General features: G+C 37.9%; 1 protein-coding gene across 2 annotated transcripts in view; it reads right to left on the bottom strand.

The window, feature by feature from the left end:
- Positions 1–22,715: 22,715 nt before the first annotated feature.
- The window catches only part of 4CL3 (4-coumarate:CoA ligase 3), a 4,789-nt gene continuing 1,373 nt past the window's right edge, over positions 22,716–26,131 (bottom strand). Inside the window, exons 2-6 of one of the 2 annotated variants that reach the window (XM_078982583.1) lie at positions 23,798–23,960; positions 23,539–23,684; positions 23,369–23,436; positions 23,046–23,148; positions 22,716–22,959 (exon numbers count right to left, since the gene is read on the bottom strand). In XM_078982583.1, coding sequence (XP_078838709.1) covers positions 22,849–22,959; positions 23,046–23,148; positions 23,369–23,436; positions 23,539–23,684; positions 23,798–23,960 — 591 coding nt within the window. In that variant the 3' untranslated portion in view covers positions 22,716–22,848. Of the gene's footprint in view, positions 22,960–23,045; positions 23,149–23,368; positions 23,437–23,538; positions 23,685–23,761; positions 23,961–26,131 lie in introns of both variants that reach the window. The other variant, XM_078982582.1, reaches the window with a different exon arrangement.

Below are 26,131 nucleotides of genomic sequence, written 5' to 3'. Positions count from 1 at the left end.
GGGCCGGAAGGCAATATGTTATGGGCCGGAAGGCAATATGTTATGGGCTGGAAGGCAATATGTTATGGGCCGGAAGGCATTATGTTATGGGCCGGAAGACAATATGTTATGGGCTGGAAGGCGATTATCTCAAGGCCTGGAAAGGCGTATATGAGTAAGTAGTATACTGGGGAACTCACTAAGCATTTATGCTTACAAGTTGTTATGTATGTGTTTCAGGTACTAGCAAGGACCGTGGGAAGGCGCCGGCATGATGCATACACACTGCTGCTATTTGAGATCTTGGGGATTTTATATATGTATTTGACATGAAACATGGAATAAATACTATTGGTTGAATGAAATCACTTTATTTTAAAATGAAAATTTTATTTGAAAATTTGCGTTGTTACAATTGGTATCAGAGCCTTGGTTTGAGGGATTCGGGTGTACCTTCGGGTGTAACTGAACTCAAACCGAGGATTTGAGGAAAAATCTTTTAAAAATAATAAAGACATAAATTTTTATAAATGGTAAAGTGGTAAACAAGAACGGAGCAGTGTGTACGATCAGCCAGCGCCCGAACGGTAAAGATCCCCAGAATACCTTACAATGTTATGTTATGCACTGAATTATGAATTGTTATGCATGCTAGAAGACTAGGTATTCATGATAGGACTAGAATGGCCTGTTTTGTGATGCCTTAGTCTAGGGAGTTTGCTTATATGAGATATTCGATAGCGTGCAGGTAGATAGTGCATACTAGAGGTAGAGTACTCACTATTCGGGGTTTGGGGAGGAAGATTTGGGACGAATACTGACACGGTGTGGTCGGTAGTATTGGGCCCGTACTACCGAAGACACCGGGTCGGTGGAAGACCCAAGTAAGAATCCCTGGATATCGGAGACTGAGTAGGGTTGCGTTATCGAGTACAATTGTACTTGATGGAGTCTCTGATAATTTTATGTTGTATTTCAGAGACATCATGGTTACCACACGTCATGGGGCGAGTTCGAGCAGTGTGAGCGACGAGGATATTCGTCAGATGATTCAGGAGGAGGTAGCTGCAGCGATCCGGGCTGAGATCCCGGAGATGTTTGGGTCTATTAAGACCACACTGATGGAGACGTTTGAGGAGCGGTACGCCGCACTAACTGAGGCTGCAGCTGCTGCCGCTACCGCAGCTGTGGCCGCTGCCAGGCCGCAAGGGGGCGATTCGTTGCTGTTCCGGGAATTCTGCAACACGAAACCCCCTGAGTTTGATGGGACGCAGGATCCGATTGCTGCGATGAGGTGGATCGCCGACATTGAGGGGTGCTTCTACACTTGCTCATGCCCAGAGCACCTGAGGGTACGGTTCGCCTTGAACCAGCTCCGTCTGGGAGCAAAGGATTGGTGGAAGTTCGTGACGGCGAACTTCACTCTGGCGGAGATTATAGCGGTGACATGGGAGAGGTTTACTGAGATGTTCAGGGACGAGTACGTTCCCCCAGTGGAGAGGGAATGATTGATTCAGGAGTTCTTGACCCTTAAGCAGGGTACTGATTCCGTTGCAGTGGTCACACGGAAGTTTCACGAGAGGGCGATGTTCTGCCCGGAGCTGGTGTCTAGAGAGCAGTCACGGATGAGCCGGTATTTAGGCGTTCTGAGGAGGGATATCCGGGAGTTTCTGTCAAACTCCACCTATCGTACTTTCACTGAGCTTCAGGCGAACGCCAGGAAGCGCGAGATCGAGTTGGAGACTCAGGCCAGGGAGGAGGCCGAGTCTCGGCAGGTGGACCGACGATCGGCTCAGTCTCAGCCGGCAGCCAAGCGGATCAAGTCCGCTGATTCGAGGATGGGAGGTCAGAAGGGTCGCACTTGCGGGAAGTGCGGCAAAAGTCATGAGGGGGCGTGTCGAGCTGGTGGTTGCTACAAGTGTGGCAAGGAGGGACACATTGCCAGGGATTGTCCTAAGGGGTTCATGGTTTTCTTTCACTGCAACCAGACAGGCCATCGGAAGGCCGAGTGCCCACAGCTTCGTCAGGGATCTACACCTACTACCAGGACTACTGAAACCCGACCGGCGAAGGTCGAGGCCCCGAGGGCTCGCGGGAGAGCCTTTCAGCTGACTGCGGAGGAGGTCCGCGCTGCGCCCGATGTTGTGGCAGGTATGCTGTAATTCACGTATTTAATTTAAAGTCGAAATGTTATGCTTATGTTAATATATGTGTAGGTACTTTTCTTGTGAACTCTATGCTGCTCTAGTGTTATTTGATTCGGGTGCGAGTAGATCCTTTGTATCTTTAGCTTTTAGTCAGCATATCAACATTAGTCGTGAGCTGTTAAGTCGGCCTCTGAGCGTTTCTATAGCGGCCGAGAGGCTGGTTTGTGCCACGGAGGTTCTTCGGGGATGCGTACTAGAGATTTTCGGGGTTGAGTTTCCGATTGACCTAGTTCCTATTGCGATGGGTGATGTCTGTGTCATCGTGGGCATGGATTGGTTGAGCCGGTTCAGCACTGTCATCGACTGTGAGCGCCAGCTGGTGACTATACGAGACCCTAGTGGGGGAGTTCTTACGATATACGGCGAGGGTACCCGTTGGGGATCAGCTTTTTGTCCGGCCGCTAGGGCGACGCAATGCCTACAGCAGGGATGTAGAGGTTTTGTGGCGTATGTGATGGATACGCGGGAGGCTTCCGAGTGACCGAGGATAGTGGAGGAGGTTCCAGTGGTGCGCGAGTTTCCAGATGTTTTTCCCGAGGAGTTGCCGGGAGTGCCTCCTGCGAGGCAAGTAGAGTTTGGTATTGATCTGATTCCGGGGGCTGCGCCTATTGCGAAGGTGCCTTATCGTCTTGCACCTCCAGAGATGCAAGAGTTATCCTCGCAACTCCAGGAGTTGCTGGGGAAGGGATTTATTCGGCTGAGTAGCTCGCCGTGGGGAGCACCGATTCTGTTCGTCAAGAAGAAGGATGGTTCACACCGGATGTGCATTGATTACCGGGAGTTGAACAAGGTGACGGTCAAGAACCGTTATCCGTTACCTAGGATCGATGATCTATTCGATCAGTTGCAAGGGGCATCTTGGTTTTCCAAGATCGATTTGAGATCAGGGTACCATCAGGTAAGAGTGCGGGATGAGGACATCCAGAAGACAACATTCAGGACGCGGTATGGGCATTACGAGTTCGTGGTGATGCCTTTCGGGCTCACCAATGCCCCGACAGTGTTCATGGACCTCATGAACAGGGTATGCAGGCCGATGCTGGATCGGTCTATGATTGTATTTATCGATGACATCCTAGTGTATTCGCGAACTAGAGAGCAGCATGAGGGACATTTGAGGGAGGTCCTTGAGGTATTGAGGTTGGAGAAGCTATATGCGAAATTCTCCAAATGTGACTTCTGGTTGCGGGAGGTCCAATTTCTTGGACATGTTGTTAAGCAGGCAGGGATATTGGTCGATTCGGCCAAGGTGGAAGCAGTGATGAGTTGGGAGGCACCGAAGTCACCTTCCGAGATCAGGATTTTCCTTGGGTTGGCGGGGTACTATCGGAGGTTTATTAGGGACTTCTCCAAGATCGCGGTACCGCTCACCAGATTGACCCGGAAGGGTGTTACATTCTCATGGGGACCCGAGCAACAGACTTCCTTCGAGACACTACGTCAGAGACTATGCGAAGCTCGGTATTAGCCCTCCCGGAGGGGATGGAGGATTTTGTCGTATATTGCGATGCATCGATTTCGGGACTGGGTGCAGTGTTGATGCAGAGAGGCCATGTGATAGCTTATGCATCGAGGCAATTAAAGCCTCACGAGGCAAGATATCCCACGCATGACTTAGAGTTGGGGGCAGTAGTGTTCGCTCTCAAGATTTGGCGTCACTACCTGTACGGGGTTCGTTGTACTATATACACGGACCATAAGAGTTTGAAGTATTTGATGGATCAACCCAACCTAAATATGCGTCAGAGGAGATGGTTGGACGTGGTTAAGGATTATGACTGTGAGATCCTATACCACCCAGGCAAGGCTAACGTGGTAGCCGATGCATTGAGTCGTAGGGCGGAGAGCACTCCATTGCGAGACGTATGTCTGAGACTGACGGTGATGTCTCCAGTATTAGATGCTATTCGTGGGGCACAGGCCGAGGTTGTAAGATCCGAGATGCAGAAGAAAGAGTGGGTCGTTGGGTTAATTTCGGAGTTCGTTAAGGATGGACGAGGACTTCTGACGTTTCAGGGTCGGATTTGGGTACCATTCGTGGGCGGTACGCGTGCTACTTTGATGGAGGAGGCTCATAGATCGAAATTCTCGATCCATCCCGGTGCTACGAAGATGTATTTGGACTTGAGGAAGGAATATTGGTGGCCTTGTATGAAGAGAGACGTCGCATGGTTCGTTGAGAGGTGTTTGACCTGCCGTAGGGTTAAAGCCGAGCACCAGAGACCGCATGGTAAGTTGCAGCCCTTGGAGATTCCTGAGTGGAAGTGGGAGCAGATTACTATGGATTTCATCACCAAATTGCCGAGAACTGCTAGGGGAGTCGATGCAATTTGGGTGATTGTGGATAGATTGACGAAGAGTGCACACTTCCTTGCCATTAGCGAGAGTTCATCAGCGGAGAAGTTGGCGGAGTTATACGTGAGAGAGGTAGTATCTCGGCATGGAGTGCCGATCTCGATTGTTTCAGACCGTGATGTACGCTTCACTTCCAGGTTTTGGAAGAAATTCCATGAGGAGCTGGGTACTAAACTGCATTTTAGTACCGCATACCATCCCCAGACAGACGGTCAGAGCAAGCGGACGATTCAGACATTGGAAGACATGCTTAGAGCGTGTGTGCTAGACTTCGGGGGTAGCTGGGATGCGCATTTACCCTTGGCTGAATTTTCCTACAACAACAACCATCATTCGAGCATTGGTATGCCACCTTTTGAGTTGTTGTATGGTAGGAGGTGTCAGACTCCCATTTGCTGGGGAGAGGTGGGACAGAGAGTGATGGGCAGTACAGAGATCGTACTCCAGACGACAGAGCAGATTCAGCAGGTTAGGCAGAGGTTATTGACCGCCCAGAGCCGACAGAAGAGTTATGCGGACAGATGCCGGTCCGAGCTGGAATTCCAGGTTGGCGACTTCGTTCTCCTGAAGGTTTCTCCTTGGAAGGGAGTGATCCGGTTCAGAAAGAGTGGCAAGTTGGGGCCCCGGTTCATAGGTCCATTTCGTGTAATTGCAAGGGTAGGGCGGGTAGCTTATCGGTTGGAGTTGCCAGCAGAGTTGGGACAGATTCACAATACCTTTCACGTATCACAGTTGAGGAAGTGTATAGCCGATGAATCAGCAGTGGTTCCGTTAGAGGATATTCAGGTGGATGCGAGCCTGAATTACGCCGAGAGACCGGTAGCTATCAGGGATCGGAAGATCAAGGTTCTGCGGAACAAGGAAGTACCTCTGGTGTTGGTTCAGTGGCAACATCGGAAAGGATCGGAGATGACTTGGGAGCCGGAGTGTGAGATGCGGGAGCAAATCCGGAGTTATTCGCAGAGTGAGACTTCGAGGGTGAAGTCTAGTTCTAGTGGGGGAGAGTTGTAACAACCCGGAATTTCAGGTATTGCTTTAAAGCTATTTTTGGGGCATTTTTGGAAGGGACTCGGCGAGTTGGAGCCAGACTCGCCGAGTAGGACCACAGACTGGGTCGCGGGTTCGCGACTGGACTCGACGAGTCCATTATGGACTCGGCGAGTCTACGCTGTTCAGCAGAAACCCTAGCCGTTTGGTTTTGGATCGTATATAACGCCCCATATGCCGTCATTGTCCGTCTTTTAGCCGATTGAGAAGAACCCTAAGCGTATGTGGACATCTAGAGCAAGAATTGAGGCTATTGGCACTTTGAAGAGATTGTTGGGCAAGAAGGAGAGGAGTTTTGGCTAAAGGAACAGCAAGGGATTAGAGTTCTGAGGTTTGGGGACACAGAGAGTACGTTTTTCAGGTAATAATTCGGATCATTCCTGTTATTTTGATGTGTACACGGATTTAGGGTTTATGAAACCCATTTGGTGATTAGATGGATTATTATGTTGTTACCCAAACGTTTATACCCCAGTAATAGGATGTTTAGAGGTGCAGAAAGTCCCATGATTGTGTATTTCGGGACCATACGTATTTCAGGAAGCAGTTGATCGACTGCATGGCATGGACTCGCCGAGTCCAATGAACAGACTCGGCGAGTAGCTTGAAGATTCACTGGGACTCGCCGAGTTGTTCTTCAGACTCGGCGAGTGGAGTCGGGGTGGCCCCGCGATTCTTCCACGTGGATCTCGTCGAGCCAAGGGGGATACTCGACGAGTAGAAAGGGAACATCAGGGAAAGTTGGAGAGGACGTCTCGACTCGTCGAGTCACCTTTGCACTCGACGAGTCCGGTCCAGTTGACCGTTGGCCAGAGTTGACCTGCATATAATTTCTTAGGGTCAGTTGTCTTGAATGATAAGAGTATTAATAAGGGTATATGGTATTATAGGGAGTCTGCAGATCGGCGGATCGAGTGCGAGTGATTTCAAGAGTTGATAGTTTTTCATTTCCACGAGGTGAGTCTTCTCACTATACTGTACCCTGAAGGGTTTGACTGTGTGACCGGAAGGTTGGATATGATTTGTGTTATACGTGCTATAAATGGTAAGGTATTTGCTATGTGAGTTATGTGTGTTATACGGGCCGGAAGGCAATATGTTATGTGACTGAAAGGTCGGATATGATATATGATATATGTGCTATATGTGTTAAGATTAATGTATAAATTGCTGTGTATGTTTATGGGCCGGAAGGCAATATGTTATGGGCCGGAAGGCAATATTTTATGGGCCGGAAGGCAATATGTTATGGGCCGGAAGGCATTATGTTATGGGCCGGAAGGCAATATGTTATGGGCCGGAAGGCGATTATCTCAAGGCCTGGAAAGGCGTATATGCGTAAGTAGTATACTTGGGAACTCACTAAGCATTTATGCTTACAAGTTGTTATGTATGTGTTTCAAGTACTAGCGAGGACCGTGGGAAGGCGCCGGCATGATGCATACACACTGCTGCTATTTGAGATCTTGGGGATTTTATATATGTATTTGACATGAAACATGGAATAAATACTATTGGTTGAATGAAATCACTTTATTTTAAAATGAAAAATTTATTTGAAAATTTGCGTTGTTACAACAGTGTTGCACAAAACCCTAGTGCATCCACTCTCCTGATATCTCCTTAAGTGTAAATCCTGAAAAACTATCAAACTTATACCCAAAAGTCTGGAACTTCACTGTAACTGTTCTAACTTCTATTAACTTGATATGGTTTGTACAGAATGGAAATTTCGGATTGTCACATAAAGTATCTCCGAGTGAATATGTGCTATGTGTATATAGATATATATTATCTGTTACTTGGAATGAATCTGTATATTTGGAATGAGTATCAAATGAATATCTTATCAGTTTTTAAGTTGCATATGTATGCATATGTATATTGTTATCTACAAAATGTTGGGTAGAACTTGGGTAGATAGTTGATGTATGATAAACTGATGAGAGGCCTCGATGTTGTTGTTGTTGACCTAGTCATCTAGCGGAGTATGGATGACGACCACGGACTCTTTCTAGACAGTCTTGTGGAACGCTAGGAGGTTCATAACCTGTAGGTGTTGTGAACGATGTGTTCACCAGTGTACTCTATCCCCCTCATGGTTGCCTTTAGGACATCTATTGCTGAAGAAACCCCTTGCAGTAATGTTCGTCTCGATGAAAATCCTAGATTAGGTCCCTTGTAATAGATGCTGTTTTAGGGACGTAAAGTGAGGATAATGAGAATGGGTAATCGGATTATTGTTGGTTGATGAAATTAAATATAATTATTTATTGTGGGTTGAAAACCCTATATGCTCACCAGCTCCCAAGCCTGATCCACTCAGTTTATTTGTATTACAGGAAGTGACGCGAGGGCATAAGATGGATGAATCATCAAGTTGTTTTGTTTATGAGCATGTATATGTATATAACTGTTGTATGGCTTGTAATATGTCGTTTATGCTTTTTGGTCTATATCGGAATATGACATCACGAGTTTTGATTATATAATGAAAATACATTTCTTTATGAAATGCTTTGGTAAATATTATTTTATCATATTTTATTTTTGGGAACAAATTCCACAGCTCTTTTAAATCAAAAGGATTTTCTCTGAAATTAATTTAAAAGCATAAATGAAACCAGTCTTTTCTGGCCGTGATTTTGGGGATGTCACATAATCTGAGGGCAAACTTTTTAACCTTGGAGAGTTCAGTTGGGACGAGGTGAGGAACAAGCTTCATTTTCTTTGTAAAACATGCAACGTATTCAGTAACGCTCATCCTTCCCTTCTTCAGATTTTGGAACTCATTTTTGATTTCCAGAAGATCCTGCTCAGAGCAGTATTGCATCTTTAGCTGTACCAGAAAATCCTCCCAAGACATCTTGCTCGCTTCACCCTTGGGCATTGAATCAGCTAGTAACTTCCACCAGCTCAGTACTCCAGATTTTAACAGAGGAACCGCAAGAGCGGTCATTTGTCTGTTGCTGTACTCGCAACTCTCAAACATTGTCTCCATCTCGTAGATCCAGTTCATGACTTCCAATGGTGTCGGGCTTCCAGATATACACGGTGGTTTGGATGCTATGAAATCCTTGTACTTGCATCCACATTCGTCATTTCCACCATCCTGGTTGTTTCGGTGAACGATTGGTGGGTTGGCTTGAACAACAGTCCCACTGTAGTTACCTCCTTCTGATTGCCCATCATTCAGTTCGAGCTGTTCAATTGGTATGGTTGCTTCCTCTCGATTCTGTTGGAGTAAACGCATGGTTTCCTCCATTTGACGATCCAACATCATTTGGATCATCTCTTGTACTCCAGCCATCATGATTGGCTCAGGAGCACCTACCACAACCGGTATTTGTTCAATCACAGGTGGTTGATTTTTGTTCCCATTTGCATTCCCAGCTTCACTGCGGGTTCTTGTCATTTTAATCGTTCATATTTTACTTAAAATTCAATTTGTGTGCATTTGTGACTGTTTTGGACCCATTCATCAGCTACCATCCTCCACCATCTGACTCTTAATAGGCCGACTATGCCTCTCTCCAAGCATCGAGGACGATGCTTATCTTAAGCTTGGGGAGGGGCATCTATCCATGCATTATCCCGTTGCATGTAGGTTGCATGTAAATTTTGTACATATTGCATTGCATTGCATTATTTTTCTTTGTCATTTTTTAGAAAAAATTTCAAAAACCAAAATGATTTTCTTTATACTCTATTTTTATTATACTTTTTGCATTTTGCATCTAAATTTTTGCATTTTCATTTAACTTGAAAAAAAAAAGTAAAAGTAAAATTTTTTGATCCAATTTCAAGCAGCCAAATCTTCTCAAAACAGTTGAGATGGTAAGTGAGTTGTGTGCCTTGAGATTTTACTTGCTATTTTTATTAAAAAAAATATATAAAAGCAATTTAATCACACGAGCACATCTCCCGAAGCTACTTGTGCAAAGCAGAAAATGAGAAGATTGTCAACACTGGAGCATAACAGCAGGTATGAGTCGATTATTTGGGACATATGACCGGTCTTATGAGTAGTAATGCTCAATTAAACTTAAAATGCCAAATTTAAAAGTTCATAAAAAGAATGCAAAATCTCATTGTCCCGCCTTCCAGCGCTCTTAAAAGTCTTTTCTACTCATTCCCTTTTATATACCCTGTTTGGGGACATAGCTTTCAACTATACTTACGGGTCTTTGCATGTTAACATTTAGTCCCTCGAAAAATGTGTAGAAGTCCCTCACGGTAATAAATCGTGAGATGTCCCACAATAGAAAAGTCAAGGACGAAAATATAAAGAAATTGGCCAAATAAATAAATTAATAAGAGTGTTATGTGTTAACTTAGTTATTTGTATATGTGTTACATAAAATTTAAAAAAAAAAAACAAACTATTATTAAGTTAATCTGTGACCTTTGGGATTCGAACAAGTAAACTCTGAGGGGTGTTTTACACCTAATCGCCTAAAGCTTAATTTTATGGGACTGATTGAGTTGAAAATTCGTTACACGGGTTCCATAGAAAGTTATGAACTTAATAATAGCAAATAAAGTTAATCTGTGGCCTTTGAGATTCGGGCAAGTAAACCCGAGGGATCTCTTTAAATCTAGCACACTAAGGTCATTTGATTTGGATGTGTTGGTTGGAAGCCCGTTACACGGATTTCAAAGAAATCCATGAGCTTTATTTGTAAAAAAAATGTAATTAGGAAGTTTGTATATAATTGTGTTTATACTTTAATTGAATACTGTGTTTAGGAAAAATACTTGGCTATCAAAAGATTCCTTTGGACTTGGATTTGAATTTATGACATTGGACTGAATGTTAATTACTTCGACTGGTGTAAGTGGTTTGAAGTTTGTAACCAATCTGGATAAATATTAGGGAATTTTTAGAAAAGATTTTTCAGAAAAAGATTGTTGTTGACCAACAAATAGCTGGAATCGGACATTGTTATATTTTATGAAACAAAGATGGTTGAGCATGTTTTGTCACATATAATTTCACGAGAGTAAGACCATAATTTGTTCCAAGAATTGACTTGATGATATCGAAAAGGAATAAGTGTTGTGATCTTTGATTCTGTTGAGTTGTACTAGGGAGTGGCTAAAATCTTGTCTCTATTATTATATAATATTTTGAGATTAAAGCCAAGTTAACTCAAGGCATGACAGGTATATTCTCAACTATGGTACAAAACAGGGTTAATTGGGTTGGATATATTTTTTCATGTTTGTTTTGATTTCTTGCATCAAGTTTTAAAAAAAAAAAGTTTAACTTTGATTTTCTTTTCTTCTCTTTTATTTTATTTTCTCCAGTTTGAATTTTCTTGTTCTTTCTTGAGGACAAGAAAGGTTTAAGCTTGGGGAGATTTGTTAGGTGCATTTCATGTACCCATTTTGTAGCTTTATTTCATAAAAGTACATTGCATATAGGCTTAAACTCATGCATTTTGCATGTTTTTCGGGATTTTTCATGAGGCAATTTCATTCAAATACTTTTGTGATATTTTAGGGACTTTTGGAGGAAGGATATTGTTGGAGGAGGTAAATAAAAGTTGCGGACAAAATTTCAGGACTTACGGAGCACCGAGGAGCAAGATATCAAAGAAATGAGAAATTTGGCTTTACAGACGTTTACACGGCCGTGTAAATGCAAGCCTTGCGTTTACGCGGGCCGTGTAAACGTAGATTTTTGCGCAGTATATTTTTGCATTTACGCGGGCCGTGTAAATGACAGTGTTAATTTACGCGGGCCGTGTAAACGTAAATGCGGGTTTTAAAGCAGTTTTTCACCATTTTTAAAGGGGGGAACCAACTTTTTACTTAGGGGGTCGACTTTTGGAGTGGAGAAGGCGAATTTCTTGAGGATTTTGAAGTTGATTAACACTTGGGAACATTTGATTTCATTTTGTAAGAACTTTAATTTCATTTTCTAGATTTGTGATCTTGTTCTAGCCATGAGTGGCTAGAACCCTAAATTCTCCAACTTTATGTCTTGACATTTGGATGTGATTTCAATCATATGACTTGATGTTTGCTTTCAATTTTCTATCTAGTGAATTTGATTTTTGTCTCAATCGAATGTTTGATTCTAATTGTGATTCTTATTGGCCATTTGAATTAGGGTTAGATCATTCAAGTTATCTAATTGCAAAATCCGTAATTGTTTTGTAAATTGGACTAGGTAACAAGCACTAATCTGATTTCTATTGAATGAAATTAGTGTAAATCTATTCACACATTCTTATGCTCTCGAGCTTATGAGGAGTATTGAGTATTGTTGGGAACATTCACATAAAGTTTAATGCAATCTTTCAACCTAATTCTAAGAGCTTGTTTAGATTAGATTGGTAAGGTTAGGATTAATCAAAGAGCTTGTTTTTGGTTAATTATTGTGGTGAACGGGAAGTGTTAGAGCTTGTTAACACTTTCAAGTACCAACTTAGATAGAATTAAACAAATATCTTTTCATCCATGGAATCACATTGCTAATTTGTCTTGCATAGAGTTGGAGTTCTCACAAATTCTGAATTTGTTTCATTTAATTGATCATTTACTTAGTGCTTTATTCTTTTGTTTAAATCATTGCATACCAACCCCCCATTTATGTGATCATTATTGTACCTTCCGCAAAAGGTATAAACATTTGTTCCGTGTCTCTGTGGATCGACCCTACTTACCTTGTATTACATTTCTAGTACAAAGTAGTAGTGTTTAAGGAGTTATTTTATCCCTTTATTTGTTGGGTTTGACACGCTTAACAAATTGGCGCCGTTGCCGGGGACACGGTGTTACTAATTGTTTATGCCAAGCATTTTGTGAGCAGGTGCTTTAAAAAAAAGTCAGGTAGAAGATAAGTTTTCAATTTTAGGGAGTGACGAGAAGGTTAATGTGTTGTAAAGGCCCACCTACTTATAACAAAGCACATTCAGGGGCCAAGTCGAGCCAACGACTTAAAACAAGGGCAGCTAACCGGGAGGCAACCCGGGGGTTTTTTTTTTCCTTTATTTTAAAACTTTGTAGTCTTTGGTAAATTTCAAGTTTTTGTTAATGTCCCAAATGGTTTTAAACTTATTTTTTATGCCTAGAAAATGAATCTCCGACTCCAAAAATACCTCACGGATAGCATGGGGAGGATGAAGAGGAGGTTCACACCACAATTGTGAGGCACCAAGACTAAGGATCAACACCAGGATGGACACTAATGCTAAGGGGATTCCTCAGCAATAAATGTCCTTAAGGCAACCATGTGGGGGATGGAGTACACCGGTGAACACGTTGTTCACAAACACCTATAGGTTACGAGCCTGCTAGCGTTCCACTGGACTGTCTAGAAGAGTTCGTGGTCATCCATACTCTGCTAGATGACAGAATCAACAACAACAACATCGAGGCCTCTCATCATTTTATCACACATCGTCTTAATACATCTACGCATGTTTTACCCTAACATTTTTGTAGATATAAAATACTTATACAATTTAAATCATTTAAAACATGTATAAAATCATTCATCCAGCATAGACAACAAGTATTCAGATAATATGCACACATAACATGTAAATTATATATAATATTTCATATCTATATGTAAGATGAAAGTAACTATGCAATTACCTGTCAAGGTGGTGATTCCGAACTTAGACAGCGCTTCGTTACTCTTGAAACAATTTCCTTCGTCAAAACCTAGTATCATTACCACTAGGGTTTAGTCAATCATTCACCGAGACTAATTAATAGTCTAGCTATTATTACTATCATATAAGCGTTAAACAATACTTTTATAACCCATAATAATAGCCCAAGTTCCTAATAACGTTACTATTATTAATTAGAAGCTATATTAAAAATAGCATAAGCATAGCTCACTTACAGTGAGGTTTTATAGAAAACCGGACTTTGCTTGGAGCAGTGTTTCTAAACTAAAAAACCCTTTTTCTTGGGACTCCGGGAGCCTCGGGGATTCCTTCGGGTGCTAGGGGTTCACTTAGGCTTTAGGGGGGGGGGGGGGGTTAGGAATGGTAGAGAGAGAAAGTAGTGAGAAAGAGAGAGAAGTGAGAATGGTGTGAAAAATCCAAGAAAGCTCGCATCTATTTATAGGCCGGAGGTCCTCGGAACGTTGGGCGTTTGGAAGAGCTACGCCAGGCGTAGCTTTGGATAAGGTTGACACGCATTGCTTCGCTGCTGGGTCATCGTGGCATGCTCCGGAACCACACAACTGAAGACCGTTGGGCGTAACCTTCTCCAACGTGGGGCGTACGATGTGAGTGCTGGGCCTCCAAGGTGCAACGTGTCAAGATCCGAAGGCAGTCCGTGATTAGCAAGCAACGGCCGAGATGCGGCCACGTCATCACCCCCACGCGGATTCGTAATTTCACACCCCGACTTCAAAAATTCACAACTTTCGCATACAAGCTCCGTTTTTGAAGTTCGTTATATCCACGTGTAGGCGGGAACATACTCTACAACTTTCATTTAGACACCGTCGACTAATTTTGAATTTATTTTAAAATTTATATTTTTAAAAGGACGGGACAGGATTGGTCCGTTAAAAATCCATAACTTCTTCATCCGACGTTCGTTTTCGCCTATCTTTTTATCGTTACGCTACCATTAATAAGATCTTCTATTCTCATTGAGGTCCTGTGGGCTAAATACCGCTCGTTCTAATATTTGAACTTCGGGGTGTACGCTGCTAAGTCGAAACTTCGAAAAATCATAGCTTCCTCATACGAAGTCCGATTTAAGCGTTCTTTTTATGGACGCTCTTGGTTTAACGTATTCTACGACTTTCATTTAGATCGCTAAGGCTAAAGATGGCTCTATCATGAATTCAATATTTATGCTTCCTGGTGTCGTGCCGGTTCCGTGGCGAAACTTCGACAGGTCATAACTTCTTCGTTATCACTCGAATTTCGGCATTCTTTACATCCTGGAAATCATTGTTTCGACCACTACAACTTTATATAAAGATATCGGGCTTATATCACACTTTAATTTTGACGCTTATTTTTATTATTTATTTATTATACATTTATAAATAAGTAATAAGCACATAAATGCACATAATTCACATAGTACTAAAATAATTCATCTTTATTGCCCTGAAACTCGGGCGTTACATGTACCATTCCCATCGAGACTAAAGAGTACGAAGCGCGAGCAAGAGGATGAAAACATTATAGAAATTTTTTGTAAGGTTGAGGTAAATCTTCCACTTTTAAAAGCTGGCGAAAACATTTCAGCTATTTTGCAAAAGGGTTTACTTCCAGAGTGCAAGGATCTGAGAGTTTTCACGATTCCTTTTAAACTGGGTGACCTTGATTATCTAAAATTCATGCTTGACCTAGGAGCTTTAGTCAATATCCTTTCCTTTTCTGTTTTTGAAAAATTAAAATTGGGAGCTTTAAAAAAAACTCTGACTATTATCCAGTTGGCTGATCGTTCGATAGTACACTCAAAAAGTATATTGGAGGATGTTCTTATCTAAGTGAATGATTTGATCTTTCCTGCTGATTTTTATATTTTGGACATGGGTAATTTGGACATATAAGATTCAAACTCTATTATTTTAGGCATACCATTTATGAAAACTACAAAAATGAAAATAAATGTTTTAATGGAGGAAGTGGTTAATTTCAAAATGAATAATGATGATTCTTCTTCTGATAATATTTTTGTTAATTATCTGGGTATCAACAGTCCTTTCTCTGAGGATTATTGTGAGTTTTCTAATGTTTCTGTGCAAAAATAATTTGTAGACAGAAAATTATCTGACACATCAAAAGAGCTCGAAAAAGGAAACCTTGGGGAAGAAGAGGAGAAACTGATTTCTGGTGAGAAAAATCAAAGAAAATCTGAAAAGAAAAATGCTTTTGGAAAAAGAAAATGAGGGAGAGGTGATTTTTGGTACGAACCCGAAAAGAAGAAAATCTAAAGAGAAAGAGAATATTTCTAGAAAGAAGATGATGAAAAAAAGAGAGAGAATAAAAAATAAGAAGAAAAGCTTATCTGATAACAATATGAAGTCTTCCTAATTTGCTCCACAAGTTCCAGAGGAACCAATCTTTCCATATCTGAAGGGATATGGGGTGGCAAAGAAAATGATTGACCCGAAAAGAAGCCCTACATTAACTAGTTAACAAATTTGGTTGGGCAAAGTCGAGCCAACGACTTTAAAAAATAGGGCGGCTTTCCGGAAGACAACCCGATGAGTAGTTTAAGTTTTTTATGATTTCAATAAAGAGATGATCATAGTTCCAAGAAATCTTGGAGAAATCAAAGGATCTTCAAAGTTGCTAAAATTCAAATTTTTCGCAAACACCATCGTCCAAATTAGAATTTTCTACAAATCTATCAGGTACATTTTTTACTAGCTGCAACCATTTTGTTTTTATATGTTTTATTGAGTTGTTCGTTCTTCTCTAAACATTAAGGACAATGTATCTTTTTAAGCTTGGGGAGGGGGTTAGTATAAAATTTTGCATTTTTAGTTAAAAAATTTAAAATGTTTCAGTTTTAGAGTTTTTAGGTTAAAATTTTTCAAAATTTATTTTCCTTTTGCATTTTATTTTCCGCATTGCATTTGCAATTTAAAATTTTTTGAAGAAGTCCAAATATATTTTATGTTTATGTTTTTACTTTTATGCATTCATAAAAAAACCAAAATATTTTATTTCTAGTTATTTTATTTTTAATTTCTGCGTACATACATAAAAAAAACCGAGAAAAAAAAAGTTACATGATATGATGACATTCTTGTAGTCGATAGCTCTGTATAAATGGAAAATGAAAGTGCGAAACAGCCAGATCGATAATGGTAAGTTCAGTAATAGTTCTTATAGTTCTTATAACTAGGGGTCACAAAACACCATGAGCCGAGACGCCAGCTGTAAAAAATAAAAACATGGCATACCGAAACACCGTGTGCTTGGTAATAATAGTTCAAAATTATTTGCTTTGGAATGTTTAAAAAGATTCTTGCTCGACAAATCTGGACCCACAGAACACGGACCTATTTGTTGACACGCGTTACCTTCGCGGTAAAAGAGATCCCTTATATCATATCCATACAGTCAAAAGAAAAAAAGGGTACCAACTGTCATATTCAATACCCAAGTTAAAGTTCAAGCACTTAATTGAAGAAATCTCAAGAAATTCAAAAAGACAATTGAAGAACTCAAGCTGAAGGCAAAAATACAAAAACTCAAGTTCAATCAATTTAGAAGTCATATCAAAGAAACATCTGACGAATGAAGAACTATGTGATATGATATTTGTTGCTCTCAGAAAAGTGAAAGCATAGGAGTTGGGCCCCTATGAGTGTCGCTCACTGCTTCAACAAAAGCTAATTTGGCATGACGGGGTCTTAAGGATGTGTCGATTCTGGTTTTTAATTATCTAGTCTTGAGGACATGAAATTCTGAAATGTGTTATTTTCACTTGCAGGGCTAATTAAGGTATAAAATTTAAATAAAATTTGTAATTGGTTTATTGGTTCACACCTTCATGCTTCTTCCTGACTTTAGGAATCTATGAGAGATGGAAGGTATTGTGATGATTCTCTAGGTAGTGATTCCATTTGAGCTTCCCTCGATGTTAAGTCTGATCATGTGAGAAAAAAGGAGTGAAGTATTTTTAGTTCAATTTTTTAGTTTCCTTCATTTTATTCTATGTTCTTTTTAGGTCATCTACGTTTTCCCATTTTGGTTGTAATGTTTAATATTTTTATTACTTGAGGACAAGTAAGGTTCAAGCTTAGGGAGATTTGATAGATGTCATTTTATGTATCTTTTAGGGTATTTTTTATTAGCATTTAGCATCATAATTTGTATATTTGCATGTCATTAGTTAAAACAATGTTCAACTCATATCTTTCGTTAGAATTCCCATATTGCTCATGTTTTTATGTTGTTTTCAGAGAATTCGAGTGAAACAGTACTTTGGGAGCATCTTTGGATGCATTTGATGGAGCAATGGAGTTAATTGGAGCTTGGAACTTATGAAGGATGTTGAAGAACGCTTGGAATATGTTTTAGTCAAGAAATATTTGATCGAATTGATCATACGAAGATAGATTGCTACATTAAAAGCCTAAAGGATGTTGTTGACACCTTTGACCCTCGGTTAATATTTTGACCATATCTCATGACTCATAACTTCGATTGATGAGATTGAAAATGTTTCGAAAACTAAACAAAATTTTGTGGCCCCCAACCAAGGGAGTGGTTACGTACAGTATGTCCCCCCTTATTCCCAACATGCTATGGTGCCCCGGGGTGGGTAGGAGCGGGTCGAGTCCGTATCGCTGTGGAGCAACAGCCGCGTCCGGATTTGATCTATCTACTCGGCAATTCATTTGGTAACTTCACGGTCGCCAAAGAAGCCCCAAGAAGCATCAAAAATTTCCGATGAGATCCATGGAGCTATTCTTAGATAGCGAACACTAGCTCCCGGTGCGACTTCATAAAAAGCAATCAAAGATAAGATCGAAGAGAATGAAATGCACGTAGTGGTCATTATAGCGGTTCCTTCTGATCCTAGAAAACATCCGAAAAAAACCTGCTAGAGAACTACCGAGCAGGGGCAAAAAGATGATAAGTAGATACATAATTTCGAGTGTGATCAGACAACCAAAAATCAGACAATGACAAAGCGGCCTGTGATTGACGATTGATTGACACCCGAGGAACGCTCAACCAAATCAATAAGTCAGAAGGTGTAAGCCCCAATGACAAAAGAACCTAGGCGCGGAGCATTTTCGGGGGCTAGCCTCCTTCCTTCTTACTTGACTTCCAATTCGACTCTTTTTTTCTTGAATTTACCTGACATAAGCGAAAGAAGGAGTTGACTGGTATTACCGGATCAGAGTCCCTAACTATATTCCAAATAGATCTCCTTTTTGCATTGTCTTTTGGATAGCACAAGTAAAGGTCTGGTGTGCATAACTGCTTCCATCTACACTTGGAGAAAGGGACCAGAAAGAGCCTATTCGAGAACAGTAAGAGCAGACAATGAATCTGCTTGCATCCTTTTCTTTTACTATTATGCCTGCCCATGGAATTGTTCACAACCGATTTGTAACAAGCAAGAAGAACGGATCCGTCATTCTTTCTCTTTCAAAGAGCGCTCCCGATGGCTAATGTATTGACCTCTTAAAGCATTTCAACAGGCATGTACAGATAAATGTATCTTTAACCACTTTATAGCCTTGGCATATTTGCTTTCTTTCCTGCTTTCAAAATTTTTGGTAATAGCCTGTTAAACCCAAAAAGCCTCTTAACTCCTTGACAGTAGTAGGTTGTGGCCAGCTCAACATGCTGTCAATCTTGCTTTTATCTGCTGATACCCCTTCACTGCTCGCCACATGCCCAAAATACTCTTACTTTGCCTGACCGAAAGAGCATTTCGATTTCTTCACAAACAACTTGTGTTGTTTTAAAGTTTAAAACACTATCCTCAAGTGTTGCAAGTGGTTATCTAGGTTGTCACTGTAAATCAAGATGTCATCGAAAAAAACCAATAAAAATTTGCTCATGTAATCCATGAAAACCTCATTCCTTAAAGCCTGAAATGAGGCTGGAGCATTAGTGAAACCAAAGGGCATATTAACTCGTAATGGCCCTGGTGAGTTCGAAATGCAGTCTTGTGTATATCATCTTTAAACACCCGAATATGATGGTAACGACTTCTTAAATCTCCTGCTACCATAAGCTTTCAAGCTCAACCTAGTTGTTTGGATATAAGACTTTTAGTCAAGAAGCAATCCCTCTACCTCTTCTACTATGTGAACGAAGACTATGTCAAGTGAAGTTTCAACTATGAATTCGTTAGCTCACCTCAACAAATCATCAGAACTCTCACAATAAGGTAAGGAAGTTTCTTCGGCAGTAGCCGCAGTTTATCCAATATAAAATGTTGTTGTAGTTGTAGTCGCAGTAGGGGAAAGTTAATCATACCTAGTTCAGTCTCCAGGTTCAATAGATGCCATGCCTCTTTATTCCTAGTTAAAGCGGGGAAACAAGGTCTATCACTCCAGGTGAGCTTGCCTTGGCATCTCTATCAAGTGAATTCAAAACAATTAGGAAAAAAAAAGTCCGTCTGAGAATGTAGTAAGAAGGTATCTATACCAGGCGTCTTCGCGAAAGTCTAATTATCAAGTAGTTCAAACAAGAGAGGCAAGCGCTTTAAGAAGAAAACAAAAGGGTAAATTTGTCCAATAGTCACAAATGGTGCCTCCACAGGTTGACATCTGATCCAACCTAGTAGTAAGTGATCCACCAAAAGCAACCAAAATATTCCTTGGTGAATCGGGCAAAAACTTGAACTACATACATACATACTATTAAAAAAGGTAAAGCCAACAGACATATAAAAACTGGTGCAATTGCGGCTACACCTCTCGCTTTGTCAGGTATACTACGAAGAATGGCATGGATCGGTAGGAAATACAATTCCGGTACAATATGAGGCGGGTTGGGCATCAGATTATCAGGTATATAATTGGATAACTTTCGTGTTTCTAAAAAAAGGATAAAATGAAAAAATTCGATCGAATAAAAAAATTCGATCGAATAAACACTTCACAGTTCAGAAAGTGTGAAAATCAGAAAAATGAAAAACTCGATCAAAGCATGAAAAATTCATTCGAATTTCGTAAAAATTTGATTGATTTTTACAAATTCTTGTTCTCGAAGATTCGGGCTTGTATATATAGGATGCCTATTTGATCAGATAAAAGGGATGATTCCTGAAGCTCAAGACAATGAAAAAGACGATTTCTAAGGAGATTTCTCTCCAATTTCAACGATTTTTGAAGATCTGAAAGCTAAGGATCATCTCCTACATTTATCTTATCAAGATTACTTAGTTAATTTATCTTATCTTTTTATTAGTTTTAATTTGTTTTTAGCTATGTGTGGCTAAAATCCTAGTTTTCAATTCTGCAAAAGATCAATACTTTTTATGTGATCAGTTATCAGATTTGGTTTTCATTGTATGCTTCTATCTAGTTTTTTCAGTTTTAAGCTTAATGAATGTTTGATTTTTAATTCTTGTTAGTCTGATCACCTAGCTAGGGTTTTATCATTCCAGTTAGTCAGTTAATAGAATCTGTAATTGTTCTTGTCAACTGGTAATAAATAACAAGTATCAGAATGGTTCCGTATTAAGGATTTAACTCTTATATAAACTGAAATTTCATACCTTTATGCTTCCGAGCTTGTAAGAAGTATTGGATATTGTTGAGAAGTTTACACAAACCATACCTTTACTGCTATTTAGTTTAGATATTAATTAAAAATCCCCTTTTAATATTTTATGTTCTAGTGACTAGTATGTGTCTTATGTAAAAAGACATTGCCCATTAGGCTGTGTCTTGAGGATTCGATCATGTTTCCCTGTTTCCCTATGCTATCCATTAATGCAACCAACAATGAAAATATTATTTTCTTAAATCATGAGAGCCAGGGGTATACCAATATATATATATATATATATATATATATATATATATATATATATATATATATATATATATATATATATATATATATATATATATATATATATATATATATATATATATATATATATATATATATATATATATATAGTATGCCATGTATTAGTTATCTATTTCCTTAAACATAAAAAATAGAATTAAATATATTTATCGAAACTTATATTATTATGAATTATATCTCAACTTTTAAAATTGACATAAATATCAGAATTAAAAAAGAATTAGTTAAAGTAGCTTATCATAACTATTCATCAAATATTAAAAAAACATTTCACTTCAATGGTATATAAAATCCTATAAAAATATTTATACAAATACTAAAAACATTTTACAAGTAAATATCATTAGCGATGCTCCCAACCATTTAGGTGGTTAGATGAAATGGGTAGTCTAAGAAATACCGTAGACCAAATAACGAAATAGATAATGTAATAAAATGAATTATTACTATTTTACTACCGTAGAGTTGCACATTTGGAATGAAATGAGTCAATAAATCATATTGTTTTGTAAATGAGAAAATACATAGAAATGAAATGAAATTAATAAATAATGAGAAATTATCTCTTACACAAATACATAGAAATTATAAATTTACAACAGCCTATGGCAAAGTTTAATTTTCTATCGTAATAAATAAATATTATATAAATTAAAAAAATCGATGTCAATTTAAATAACAAAAATATAAATTAAATTGTAGCACACATGTAAAATTACATTTACATTCGATTAGAACTATATCAAAATATATATCTTTATATGCATAACATGCAAAACATTATCGATATTCGCAAACTAAGAGATTACAATAAGTTGCAATTATAACGGTCTTTGTGACTTCATATGACACGCAAAATGACCAACTATGTTCAAAAAAACTCATGGGTGAATTGACACTCCAGCATATGAATTTGAATTTTTGGTACAACATACCATTAGTTACTTGAACTGAAATAATTTATTGATTAAATGTCATGGAAGTTGAGACATCAAGTGAAATGTTTGGAGCACACAATCACATACTTTGTTCAAGGCTCTATATTTTGTAATTGATCTTGATAGATTATATATTAATTGTTTTGTTGAGAATTCATGTGATTCTATAAGTTCTTAAAAAAGGTTCTTTGAGATTCTGTTATGTATTCAGAGGCATGCATCAAGAAGACAATTTGTATTGAAAATGAAAGTAATAAGAGAGGCCATTGAGAATTGGCCAATTCTAACTAAACCTTGCAAACATCTTAAGCGTTCTTCTTTGTTTCTTAATTATGCATTAAATTCGTTTAATTTTGTATCTCGTAATAGATCTTTTCGAATTTATTTTAATCAAACTCTATTGTGAACTTCTAGTGATGTACCTATTACTAATTGAGTACTTTGTTTAGTAGGCATATGTAGATTCATCTTCCTTCGGTCTTCAAGTATAGAAATTTGGTTTTTGTTGTCCTAAAAATCTCAAACGTATACACCATATGATGTTGATTTTCAAGGCATCTGGATTTTCTTTACAAGGTGAATGATTAGGCACAAGTTGAATTGTAATCACCTCTAAAGTTAATCAATGTCCTTAAATTATGTTGGCATGACATGTATGTTGGTTGGATATATGTGATGACTTATATTACACAATTCTATATATTTTAGGAAAATAGATGACCTTATGGAATGAAAAGTGGAAAGTACTAGCTATATGTATATATGGATGTTATTAAGTATTATGAAAAATACATGACATGGTAATCATATGGACGAGAGTTTGTCTCTTAGATCTTTTCTTAGTATCTTTCCTGATGGAGATTTAGGAATGGAGGTCACAAAGTAGACCTTATGCAGTTTCTTGTAAAATACTACCTGCATGAGTATGCATCGTCATTTTAATTATAACTGTAAGTACAATGAATGATTATTTTCCTTTTTCATTTTAGTTAATCAATTACCTGCTTGGCAATGTAATCTTTTACAGCTTCTTGAGTGAGCTCCATCCCATTCAATAAAACAACGAAAGCAACGGGGACCTCCCCTGCAGCATCATCTTTTTGCCTGTTTTTGTTTGCATTTATTAAGTAGGATATATATATATATATATATATATATATATATATATATATATATATATATATATATATATATATATATATATATATATATATATATATATATATAAAGCATATATATATATATATATATATATATATATATATATATATATATATATATATATATATATTACATACATACATCATCATTAATTTACACTTACGAGACAACAGCAGCATCTGCAATACACGGATGACTCACAAGAAGGCCTTCCAACTCTGCCGGTGGAACCTAATGATTCATGAACCACATATTAAGTTCAATATTACCATTAATTAGTCAATATATGTTTAGTCGATAATTAAATGAACTAACTAAAAAGCAATGGGGTACCTGGAAGCCTTTGAATTTGATAAGTTCCTTGACTCGATCCACAATAAAAACCTCCTCATCATGGTCTACATACCCAATATCACCTGTATGAAGCCAACCTTCTTCATCTATGGTTGCAGCTGTAGACTTGGCATCATTCAGGTATCCTATCACATCATATGTATTAATTATATTTAACATAAATAGGGAAAAGTAATTATAAAAGGAAGCATTACATGCATACCTTTCATAATTTGAGGACCACGTATACATATCTCACCAGGTTGATTATATCCAAGTGATGAATAGGTGTCGGGATCTATGACCTTGAGCTCAGCATTCCTGACAACATTACCACAAGAACCCGACTTGGTGGGCAATGGTTGTTTAGCAAATGCGGCACTCATTGACAACACAGGTCCTGCTTCTGTCATCCCATAGCCCTGTCTTGCATATACATGTACATGTATACATGGTGCATTACTTTAATATGTAAATTGTAGTTATTCTTTAGAATTGCTTCTATTTATAACTCAAAGATTCGTAAAAATACAATAACTTTTTCCAACTTATTTCTTGATATGTTTTTTCAACCAAAACTACACATATGCGTTAGCATGTATGTTTGGCAAATCGTGGAACCTTTTTTTCGATTTTTTTTCAAATGTGCATATATGCATATATATTTCTTGTCAACAGTATATGTTCATATCATAAATTGTGCATATATGTTCATTTTAATAAAAATATACGTTGTCTTTTTATAAAAATATTCAACAAATTGCAATACATATGTGCATCTAAAGCATATTTATAGTTTATATATACAAAGTTAAGTTCATATGTGGATTGACATCTATTGTGTATACATTGTTATTCTATGAGAATAACTAAGAAAATTTATTGTTTGATAATGTGAATACGTTTATCCTTACATATTATTTTTATTATCACACATTTTCACTAATTAAATCGTCAATAAGAGCATTATAGATTTTTTTTTAATGATTTTCATTGTGCCAGAATGTGTTCTTTGATAACCGTATTCTGTAATAATAAGAATGAGTAAAAAATAATACATGAGAACAAAAATGAATAAGAATTAGTGAAAATGCTTGATAATGACGATATTTATGTAAAATTGAACGTATTAACATTACCAAACAACATAATTTGTTAGTTATTCTTATAAAATAACATTTTCACGTCTGTACAATAAATATCATCCACATTTTAACCTAACATTATATATATATATATATATATATATATATATATATATATATATATATATATATATATATGTTTGTGTGTGTGTGTGAGAGGTAGTTTGTGGAGAGGAGACATCATGCAAATGGAATGGAGCTACAATTCATCAGCACGGCTTTACGTGTATTGCATTTAATAAAAGAACACTACCAATAAGCCGGGTAATTAGATGTTTGTTTCAGCAAGGTATGCTATTAAATGAACTAAACCAAGAAAATCTACTTTCCTTTTGGATGGGAAAATCAGAAAACCGCAAAACAACTAATGCTTAACAAAAGTTGATATTCACCCTCGGGCCGCACAGGATCCCGACAAAAATAGGGTTTGAGTTTTAATTAAATTATATATTTAATAACTAAATATATATGAGTTTATTCATGGTTTTGCATAAAGTTTGGACAGCCCAATTGGCATAAGCACTTCCTTTATTTAAAATTATTTAAAACAAATGTAGGTTTGATTCTCCTTAACACCATTTCGATGACAATTCACAGTTTTAAGTTTGTTTTCTTTATATATTAAAAAAATGTATTTATAATCAAATTTTTCTTCTTAACACAGGGTCCTTAAAATCAACGGTCGGCTTTGATCACGGTTGCATCCTTGGATGAAAAAAAGAGTACAAATCTACATTTTTTTTTTGAATCTGCAAATTATAATTAACTTCTTAATCTACCTATACCACCCACATGGTTCAAACACCTAACCTCTTACAAATGAGAGGAAAGCTCACTCTTACCGGTTGAGGCAAGGCCCTTCGGTAATACTCATTTGAGACCAATTGATTTACGCCACTTATTTATGCTATTTACGTTTAACTTCAATTTTAATAAGCTTATACGACCATGATAAATTAATATAAGGGCAAACTAAAATATATGAGAATGAGATTAGGCCAATGCTACTTTCTTCTGGCGAATAAACCAATCTTGAGCAAAAGGTTAGTTGTTGACTCATCTAATCAGAACATGGAACACTAGGTTCCATGGATTTATATTTTATTTTTCTTTCATGTCATCTACATTTCAACTCATAGTGCTATTCTTTGCCAAAAATAACCTTTCAACTACTTTCCAACCATAAATCAGAATCTGAGCCTCATATATATATATATATATATATATATATATATATATATATATATATATATATATATATATATATATATATATATATATATATATATATATATATATATATAATTTAATTTTGTTGTAATTTATTTATTACACAAGTCATGACTGCCACAACTTTCTTACTCATTTACAACCATTGACCGTCACCCAACAAAATGTGGAACATTTTTTATTTTTTATTTTTTATTTTGTAATTAAATAATTTTGGG

Source organism: Lactuca saligna, chromosome 3 (genome assembly GCF_052625555.1).
Source record: "Lactuca saligna cultivar CGN05327 chromosome 3, ASM5262555v1, whole genome shotgun sequence".
Lineage (NCBI taxonomy): Eukaryota > Viridiplantae > Streptophyta > Magnoliopsida > Asterales > Asteraceae > Lactuca > Lactuca saligna.
This window is presented reverse-complemented; position numbering and strand designations above follow the sequence as displayed.